General features: G+C 38.6%; 1 protein-coding gene across 2 annotated transcripts; it reads left to right on the top strand.

Annotated features, from left to right (window-relative positions):
- The first annotated feature begins 395 nt into the window (after positions 1-395).
- slc39a4 (solute carrier family 39 member 4) lies at positions 396-8,037 on the top strand. Of its 2 annotated transcripts, none has more exons than XM_034210494.1 (12): positions 396-596; positions 2,563-2,874; positions 3,637-3,838; positions 4,391-4,560; positions 4,745-4,928; positions 5,480-5,652; positions 5,757-5,930; positions 6,334-6,437; positions 6,718-6,779; positions 6,879-7,031; positions 7,521-7,708; positions 7,791-8,037. In XM_034210494.1, the coding sequence occupies exons 1-12, from the start codon at positions 396-398 to the stop codon at positions 7,917-7,919; spliced, it is 2,052 nt and encodes a 683-aa protein (XP_034066385.1). In that variant the 3' UTR covers positions 7,920-8,037. The 2 variants fall into 2 exon arrangements, with proteins under 2 accessions (XP_034066385.1, XP_034066384.1); XM_034210493.1 differs by having other exon boundaries at positions 6,334-6,438; positions 6,725-6,779.
- The last annotated feature ends 2,644 nt before the right edge of the window (positions 8,038-10,681 follow it).

The following is a 10,681-nucleotide window of genomic DNA, read 5'->3' as shown; positions in this document are numbered from 1 at the left end:
TCAGCATAAAAGTTGTCTTGTTTTTAAGATCTAACATTGATTAAAGATGCATCTAAAGCAGGTGAGCAAAATTATGCAAAACAAACCAATCCTGAAATCTGATTTTGTAGCCTACATTCCTATCGGTGTGCAGTAGAGGCCTGCTCTCCCTTTACAGGTGACAAAGGGTTTCATAGAAAGGTATATGACAGAGCCAGCCTCATCTCAGCCAATCACAATCCAGGAGCTGTGAACTTGCAGAGGTTTAAAACTGATAACAGCTGTGAGCTGAGCTCTTTTAGCTCAATGTGCCTGTAGAAATACATACAGTAGGGACGGAACCAGTGTGTCTGTGTCTGTTTGATTCTTTTTAATTTATCCATTAATATAAAATTAGTTCCTAAGAAAGTTTAAAGATGTATTCCTCCGCGCTGCTGATACTTGCCAGTTTGGGATGGTTCGGGTCTGTTTCTGGGTCTCCCGCCGTGGGGGAAGCGTACGCGGCGGTGCTCAGCATCGTGTCTCCCGGACAGGAGTATCTGACAGAGGAGTCCCTCGGCTCGGTCTTTAATACACTCGAGAAACGTGTGCAGTGCAGCGAAGTGTCGTGTGGAAAGGTGAGTTTTATTAGGCTTTCCTCCGCAGCCAGGTTAGAGCCAAGTGTCTGCCGCAGTGTGCAGAGAAAGGTCGAGGTCCAAGTTACTAACTGTTACTGTTTATCCACAGCCACCATGTTAATAGTTTTTAATGGATTAAAAATATATATTATCATATTTTATTCAATTAATCGACTGAGGATTGAATAATTATACTGGTTTTGGTTGAAGCCAAAGCCTTTAAATATCCAATTCTGTGTTTATCACAATTTCATTATTTAATTATATGTGATTTTTGTTACATGAAGGCCTAATAGATGGATTGTGTGTGCCGTGCGCACCTGCTTTTTCGCACCTGCGATTATAAAACTATTTCGGAAATATTTGTATCACACTTTGATTTTTTTAATACAAAATGTTGATACAATAGTGATGAGGAAGATGGTAATTATAATTATGTTTGCAATTCCTATTTTTATTTGTATTACAAATATAATGATACATTTTTAGGTTTGTCAGCAAATTCAGATTTTGCCATGTAATCTGGAATTTACTGAATATCGCAAATGAAATTAGAGATTTATCCTTTTATATTTCTCAGTGGTTATTATTATGATTTTTATAATATTTTTTCTTTGGAGGCATTATGGCTCTGCTTTGTTCCAATGCAGTCATAATGTAATATTCAGCTTTCAGTCACGTTATTAGGGCAAACTTTAGACAAATAGGACCCGTATTACTTAAAAGACCTCACATAGAGTAATACTGTGCTTTAATGTAGTAATGTAGCTTCTGCAATGTATGTGTATGAAATTACAAAATGATTCTTCTGAATGGTAGAACTAGTCCTATTTAAATTTTTTAATCTGACTAAAGGTATAAATAATGTGTTTTCAAATACAAACAAAAGGATAACTCTATAAATAGGTGATTCATATTTTTACCTGTAGACCACTACTTATATAAAGGGCGCTGTTTGCAGGACACTTTATCAGTGTGAACAGGAGTGAAGTCCCTGAACTTCCTAAATGTCATCTGTAATCTGCGTGGCTGATAAATGTCAACCTAATCTGGTGGCTGTTGGTGAACACAATGAACAAAGACAATGGCTTGGATTATAGCACACTGTATTCTACTAATAAAGAACTGACATCAAATGAATTTGACAACAGCTTGTTATATGGGTTACCACCAAGTGTTATAAAAAGGTCATTAAAACCTTCAAGAGGTTCAGTAAAATAATAAACCCCATTTGACCTACTGTAAAAGCCTTAAATGTCATGTCAACTGTTTGACCTTGTATTTTAATAGATGTGGGTCAACCACAATCACTTAAATGTATTTTCCCCTTACCTGTACTGATATTTATCAATCTTCCTCGCCTACCATTACAATACAACTGAGAATTTTTTTTTGTGTGTGTGTGTTTCTCAAAGCATTGAAAAATAAATAGTTTAAGTTTTCTTTATTTAAAATTGCAAAAGAAGCTGAAGTCTCAGAGATTTTAAGACAGATTCATTGGGACACTGTTCCTTGAAAACAACTTTTTCGACCGAAAAACCAAAATGTGATTAATCTGTGTGAAAATCTGTGAAAGCCTGGGAAAGATATATATTAAACCACAGTTTATAGGTCAGGATGTATCATTGTCAGGCTACATGGTATATTGATTTATATTGTAGCCAGCTATCCCTCTTGCTATCTGAACAAGATGTGTCTTATGAAAAGCAATAAAAGCAGCTGATATCCAGGATTGTTACATTGCAGGACGTGGTTGAAGAATTGTGCATATATATCTCTCCAAATTAATATGTTCTTGTGTTTGGTGGAATCTTTAAGTGATATGAATAAGTTATGTGGTAGTAACATAAACAAGTTCATCTTAAACATTTTTTCTGTATGTGTTTTTTTGTTATTCACTGAAAATAACGCACATAGCTACTTCATTCTTTCACTTACCTTCTTCTGTGTTTTTCTTTGTGCGTAGTGTGATTTAACAGATGCTGTTCACCAGCTGATCAGCAATGGAACTGGAAACGCAATCAGTGTGTCTCAGTTCACTGATGTGGCTGCCGGGTGTGTGCTCTACCTCTCCTCCCCCGGCCTGGTGTGCAGCGCGGTGAGGCAGGGGAGGTGGGGAGAGGAGGCCGAACGTTTCCTTCATGAACTCACCCATCAGGAGCACCAGCATGGAGACAGCGGGCCTCACCAGGAACATCAACACGAGCACATAGACGTTCATGCATTAAAGGTGCTGCTTCAAAAGCTTCATCACCAATATGTGCCCATGGAGAGTGAGGTAAACATACAACAAAGTATTTAAAAGTGTACTATATTCATCATATTGTATTGTAAATAATATTAGTACTGGTTTATCATCGCTGTCTAATCTTTTGCTCCTAACAAGATTATAAACACAACAGCAAAGACTACTCAACAATTACTGTCAAACCCTTGAGGTGACCCTTACCTGGACTTCACTTACGCAACTATTAAAGAAGGATATATTACTCTAGATAAATGACTTATCTCAGCTCTGTTTTGAGGTGATGCCTGAGGACATTGCTTGGCGATTAAATGTCACAAGCAAAAAAGGTTGGGGACAAGTGAATACACGTAACAGCTTTACATGGTTTACAGGAACTGAAGACCATAATTAACTTTTTATTTTAAACTAGAGAGCCAGTTTTAAAAATACCTTGCTTTCTAAAAAATGTCATTCATTCAAAGAGGAACATCATCTCAGTTGTATTTTCCCTTCAAGGGAGTGTTTTAGTGAGTTCATGGCAGCATTTATCACTCGACATATCTTATCATACCGGGTGATGCAGTACACCGACTAGGCGTTGCCCTGTACTCAGCCACATCACTGTAGCAACTGTCAGCATGATGGTTGGTTACTGCTGTATTATAGAAACTGAAAATGCAATGCTAGAAATGATACGAGATACGTTGTAAAATAGCTCTGTTAAGCTGTTTAAATGTGTCCTGCTTTGATTAAAATCTCTTTTGTTGTTTCCATACCTTCTTTCTTTGTCTCCCGTATCATTATGGTAACTAGAGGTGTGTGACAGCCAGTGATATCATGACAGAGGTCAGTGCATCCCCAGCAGAGAAGGGACAGGAAGTGGGGGCAGTTTTGGGTCGCGTCCTGTACCACGCCTTGAGAGGTCACTGCTTCATCAGCCGGGCCCTGCCTGAGGAGAGCTTCTTCATGGACGACATCATGGAGCGCCTGGGATCGGAGAACTTCACTGTCGAGGGTAAAGGTCCTTCAGAAACACAGAAACACATTCAGGGCCACATATAGTGATAGAAAAACACATACACTGTAAATAGAGGTTTAAATAAAGATGTATTTTATGTTTTTAGAAGTTCTTTTCAGGGTTTCCACAATGTAAGCTTAAAAGCGTATTACCGGTATATTGTCTTGAATTCAATTTCATAGGTCTTTTAATCTACTGTGGAATTAACAGTAGACAATAAAGGTTTGCCTCTTTAATATAACATCTAAGAATCATTTCTGTCATATATTGCTACTATATTATTTGAGCAATAAATGCATGTAATTCAAGTAACTTTAGCACTTATTTTCCTTTTATATTTTTATATTTCTGCAAAATAACAATACCGCTTTATGCTGTCTTAGGAAGTCTCTGATTTTGTCTTTAGATTTGTATCTAGTGATTTACTTTCTGTTCATGAGCACACATCATGGTTATTTTCTTGATAACATTAGGGAAAGTCTTTTTCTCAAAGCCATTTTAATTCTTGAGAGGTTTTGCTGCAATGTGTATTGTGTTTGTGATGTGTAGATTTGGAGGCTCTCATGAAGAGTCTGAAACTCGGACCTGACAACCAACATCAGCACGAACACGGACACACAGACTCACATGCTGATCACGATCATAGCGGTTTCAGACGGACGAGGAAGAGCGGCCATACTCGTCACGAGGGCCATGCAGGAAACACCACCTGGGATAAGGTAAATATACCAATGTACTGAAACAAATTATTTTAGGAGAATGATCAGCCAAACTTACAACATAGTTGATTTTATATGCATGTGATATGAGCATTGTGATAAAGTAAATGTTGTGGACACATGCAGCATGTTAGAGTTAACACTACAGTTTATCTTAACCCTTTGTGCCTAAATGTTTCTCCAGCTGTGTCTCTCAGCTGAAGAGCTGGTCCTGATCCACAGCCTGGCAGAGAACAGCTCTGCCCCCCCCGGTCTGGGTCAGATCGGCCTGGCTCAGCTCAGCCCTGCACTGGTCCAGCAGATCCTGAGCGGAGCCTGTGCAGAGGTCACAGACCCTCTGACACATGATGAGCTCACCGTGACTGAGAGTGAGTGTGCATGTTCTCAAAAACAACAGGGATCTTGCTTTCATCTGTAATTTAAAAAACTTAGAAAAAGCAAGAACAAAGTCGCACTTCAAAGCATTCTCAGGTTGTTATTAATAATAATAATAATAAATTGTATTTCTATAGCGCTTTTCTTGTACCCAAAGACGCTTATTGCGTAAGCATGCAAGGCGAATTCATTTATAAATCCCATTTCTTACCCAAAGTGATTTACAGATTAGACTGGAACAATGGATACAATACAATAAAAGAAAACAAGCATGAAACAATCAAAACAATAAAACAAACTAACAAATGCATTTGATTTATGCAATCTTTAAAGATTCTGATCTTCAAGCTTCTTAATAATCTAAAATAATAAACCTTATTCTGTTTTGTTACCAGATTGCATTAATGAAGGCTGATTTTACATTCATTTTTCCCAAATATACATAAAGGCGTCCGGTAGTACTTCCAAATATAAGATATTTCCCTTTTTGACATGTTGCTAACTCACCTCCATCCCCCTTTTGTATTCTCGCTTACTCCTGCAGAGTACCTGTATGCCACCCTTGCTAATGTGGTGATAACGCTGACGTCCATGTTTGGCATCGTGCTGCTGCTGTGCACCTCGTGCACCAGCATGTTCCAGCTGTGTATCCAGTTCTGCATCAGCCTCGCTGTGGGTTCACTGACCGGAGACGCCTTACTGCATCTGCTACCCATGGTGAGCAAGAAAAAACCTTTATAAGACAATCAGGTCTTCAGTTTTGGTGATTTTCATGCAGTATATATTCATTTTTGACTTATTCTTGTGGTTTGTGTGTCCAGTTCCTAGGTCTACACGTGCATTCAGACAACGCCAGCAGCCACGAAGAAATGCCGGACTACATTTACAAGATGTTGGTATTGATTGGCGGGATCTACTACTTTTATCTGATGGAAACAATCTTCTCTCTGGTGGCGTATAAAGATAATCATCATCATCATCAACATCATCATGGGGTAAGAGAATAAAATAATAAAACACAGAATAAGGATGATGGGAATATAAATACGGACCCGCCATTCTTGGTTTTCATTAGATTCAAATGTTGTGACTTTTCGAAAATGTCTTATAAAAAGATGGAACCTACTGGGAGCTTATCTTTTGTTTGAACTTCAAGATTTCTGAAGAAAAAGTTGCCTAAGAGCCATGGAAAAATGGACTTGTAATGTAAAAATAAAACCCAGATGTCCTGCATTTATTCCTTAAATATGTTTGGCTTCGTTTTCTCAAGTTGAGTTTCACATTCACTGCATCACAAAATATCCTGTTCCTCACATTCTCAAGTCCTTTTTTCCTTTCCCTCTAACCTTCCTTCAAGCTAACTTAAACCGTTATTTTGTCTCTCTCTCTCTCTGTTAGGAAGAATCAGAGCCTCATCACTGTGACCATGGCAGGGTTTTAGAAATGTATCAACAAGATAGGAAACAAAAGGACAAGTCAGAGTCAGCATCAAAACTAGACCTGGTAAGAAACATACATTAACGCTTGGAGTTTAAACGTGGAGCACAAATATTCAAAAGCAACTGCTTTATAAAAAGTGGATCTAGTTATTTTGTGCAGTTTAAGGAGTTTACCCCTTTGGTAAAAAGTACAAATAATTGAAATGTTTTGGACAAGCAATACTTGAGGAAAATGCTATTTCTTAAAATGCTGAGAGCTGTGTGAGGAAACCCTGAGCTAATACTATGTAACTAATACATCAATAAAATAACAGGACTTGTTAGTGTTTAATGTAACATGTGCATTTCAGGTTAGCTTTGAAGAACATGAGAAATCTCATTCCCATCAGAAAGAGCGCACCAGAGGTGAGCTATCTCCAACACAAAAACACGGCATCATCAAGTTGTGATTATAGTGCTGATCATGGAGTCTGCCACTAACCATTACACCGTCTGCCTCCACAGAGCAGCGTCTGCTTCCCTACATGATAACTATCGGTGACGGGATCCACAACTTCGCAGACGGCTTAGCGATGGGTGCAGCTTTCTCCCTGTCATGGAAGTCTGGTCTGGCCACGTCACTCGCTGTTCTCTGCCATGAACTACCTCATGAACTGGGTAAAGAACACACAGAGACTACATCAGCCTGTTGCTCTTGTTGTGTTCCATAAACATATTGAAACTGCCCTCTGTCTCGCCTTAAGCGATTGTGTTTTTTAGTCCGTTTTTAAGGTCTGTTGTTGCGCCATATGGACATTTTAGAATACCAATTTTGGCAATGCAGATACCAATGCAGATGCTTTTCTGTTTATTTTCTATTAATTAATCCTATTTTTGTGTCAGGGAAACAACTGTCTTCATCACAAACATTGAATGAGCACAAATTCCCAAAAATAACTTCTATGAAAGCCTCTTTTGTCTGCTGTACAAACTCAATGAGAACATTTTAAGTGCCAACAGTCAGAAGTTAGACTTTCACGTTGTCCATCATATTCTATTTATGTTTGTTTTGTCATTGCCGTCACATTTGTGTAATTTGCATTCCTTCGTGATCTTCTTCTATGAAAGATTCAATACTAAAATAAACTTTACTAACTTTCTCTACAGGTGATTTTGCCATTCTGCTCCACAGCGGTGTGTCTGTGCGCAAGGCTCTGCTCTTAAACGTCGGCAGTGCCATGACCTCGTTCGTGGGTCTGTACATCGCTCTGTCTGTAGCCACCGACCTCGCCACCAAGCAGTGGATCGCTGCCATCACTGCAGGACTCTTCCTGTATGTGGGGCTGGCTGACATGGTGAGTACTTGTCTTTAAGGACAACATTTACTGTAGCTGGCATCACAATAGAAACTGAAATCTCTCCTCTTTCTCCTTCTAGCTGCCCACCATGGTCCACATCAGCAACAAGAGACCCTGGCTGATGTTCCTGCTGCAGAACGTCGGCCTGCTGAGCGGGTGGGGTATTCTGTTGCTGCTGTCACTTTATGAGGAGAGAATCAGCTTCTAAAACCAGTCAAGAATCCCACGGTCTCACACGGCACATGTCATTGTTATCATTTATGCAGATTGGAAAATCTTTGAACAACTTTCACAGTAACATGATGGTGTTTATGGCCCTTATTCATAAAAAGGCTTAAAGCTGGCGCTTTGTTTCCACCCAAGAAAGGATAATAATAATAATAATAATAATACATGTTATTTATATATCGCTTTTCCTGGTGCTCAAAGCGCTTAATAAAGGACCTTGCAGATGGAAAACTAATCATTCAATGTGTTTGAAATGTGCTGTTGCCTTAAAGACTTAGATACAATATGTAGCAATTGATGGTGGCTGTCTGCCCGAAGTTGTCATAAATTGACACATTTTTACAATACACTTTTTGGATTTTGGTGGGTTTAACTACACTTTTTCATCAGATGAGATGAGGTAAGATAAGACTCTATTTAAAACGATGGACATTTTTGATGATGGGTGATCTGGATTTTAAGTTAGCCTTAAGCTTGTAGCATCTCCTCCATGTGTTCACTGATTTTGGAAGTGCAAATTATTTATTTCCTGTTTTTACCAGTTTCACTCCTTCACCAGAGCTTAGCCAACATTTCTGCCATATGTCCCCCATTGTGGCTCCTCCCTTAGACTATGTATGTGCATTCAACCAAAGGCTGCTCTAAGGGGAATGTTGAACACTTATCGAACTGCACACAGAAACCAAAGCGCTTCCAATACCAAATATCTTGTCCAGTTGCCTACAGATTTGTACTGTTTTTTGAGATTTTAATAAAGTAAAATGTACAACATTTAATGTGTTAATATATATTATTATTTACAGTATGGTATATGTCTTTGTTTTAAGCTTAGTTTGGAAAATTAAAACTCTTTCAAAACCCAATTATGTAATTTCTGTGAGACCTTTCAATCAACATGAATTAACTCTATCAGGGGTTTAAGCTTTTGTTCCATCTACTTTTTCAATCTTTCTGTTTGGACTTTCTCTTTATCTGTCTCATTTAATCTCCTCAACCTGCAGGTAAGTGAGTGTCTCCTTTAGGGACAGAGTCCGCTGACAACTCAGCTCACACAGACATATTATTAACATGCATACTGTAAATGTAACCATATATGACAAGCGTCTCACTTCCTAAGACAAATTGACCCATTTAATGACAACATTTAGGTTATCTACTGATCCTTTAAGGATGTGCTGTAAAAACCAAATTGTATATTACAGCACGAAGCTGCTGACAGAGGAAACATGGATTTCCCTTATGTCAGCAACAAAAAGCAACAATCATTTTCAACTTACGTTTTTTGAGGTTTTACGATCCCCTGGAGTCCTTTAACTTACCCTCACAACAAAACACTTGATAATTACCTCTAAAACTAGCCCTTTGAGCTTCTCGTACTTTATACTGCATACAACATCTTTAACAGTGGCATTGGTAAACACAAGCAGACTTTACAGACCGAAAAATCGAATTTGAGACAGACTTTTACTGTTGGATTATGCTGCCTATCTGGATTTATGTGGTTTATAAACTTCTTAAATAAGTTTTGGATGCAGTGACATAAAAAGCTGCATCAAAAGTGAGTGTATCAGTAAATAACTGCTGTTAAGGGGAGATGATGCTCAAAAGACATACCTGCAGGCATACATTCACCACTCCGGTATACAAGAGATACAGAGAGCTTTCCCTGGCGGCGCTAAATCCCTTTGTGTGAACTCATTTGGAAAGGGTGTAGTAGATGTTCATTGATATGTAAAAGTCCCGCACTCCAACTCTAATTACGTCAGACAGACTATGGCAACAGGTCAAAGACACTTTTTTTACACAAGACCCTTTCATGTTTCAGTAGGAAAACCTTGCAACCAATAAAAGTGAGTAATGGCCTGGTTTCATGAGCTTCCGCTTCAAGGTATTAAGCAGGGTGACTCACTGTCACATTGTTGCACTGCATTTCCTATTATTCCTATGCTGTGAAAAATGCCTTTTGTGATGAGATCCCATGAAAGATATGCAGATCTTCTTTACCACATCAATTTCCTTTTGTAGGTCTTATCTGCAGCTGCCAAGGAAACGCTCTTGTTCAATCACAAACATTACAGAAGAGAGGCGATCGATTGCGCTTCAATCATTGTCACCGACCATTACCTAACACTTCCCAGAAAACGCAGGCTTTATGGCCCCGTTTTCTTTTTTCTGTTTCCTGTTTCCACCAGAGCTTCAGTATGTCATAATGTATATCGTCACATGGATGTTTATACTAAATATCAATTTGATTGAATAGAAGGTGGGAAAATGAACACAGCAGTTAGTCTAAGGGTTGTTTGCACCTTTTAAAGCTCTAATTCTAAGAGTTTAGAGGTTAAAGCCAAATACTCCTGAGTATATACATATATATGCTCATTAGGCAGATTTCTTCACATTTTATGACATGGTGTCAGAGTCAAAGCAGATATGTATAAGCCAGAGTCCACCGTTAAAACACAGCGAGGAAAGAACCTCAAGTAACTGCTTGTTCTCTTCCCTGATATTAGTTTTGTTTCGTTTGACTCACTTTATAGAACATGTTATGGCTCTTTAGCTGATTTGCATGACAATTATTTTAAGCATGTTGTATGTTTGACATTCCTTTCCCATTCAGAGGTTTGATGTTATCCTGGTCCTCTGAATTGATTCAGAAAAGTACACTTATTTCCCCTTGATGCTCAGAGTTAAATGACGCCGATATGTTCAATGTGAGGCTGGAGCCAGGAGACGGTTAGCTTA

The sequence above is a fragment of the Gymnodraco acuticeps genome, unplaced genomic scaffold (genome assembly GCF_902827175.1).
Source record: "Gymnodraco acuticeps unplaced genomic scaffold, fGymAcu1.1, whole genome shotgun sequence".
NCBI classification, from domain to species: Eukaryota; Metazoa; Chordata; class Actinopteri; order Perciformes; family Bathydraconidae; genus Gymnodraco; species Gymnodraco acuticeps.
Note: the sequence above shows the minus strand (reverse complement) of the source record. Positions and strands in the feature narration are given on the sequence as shown.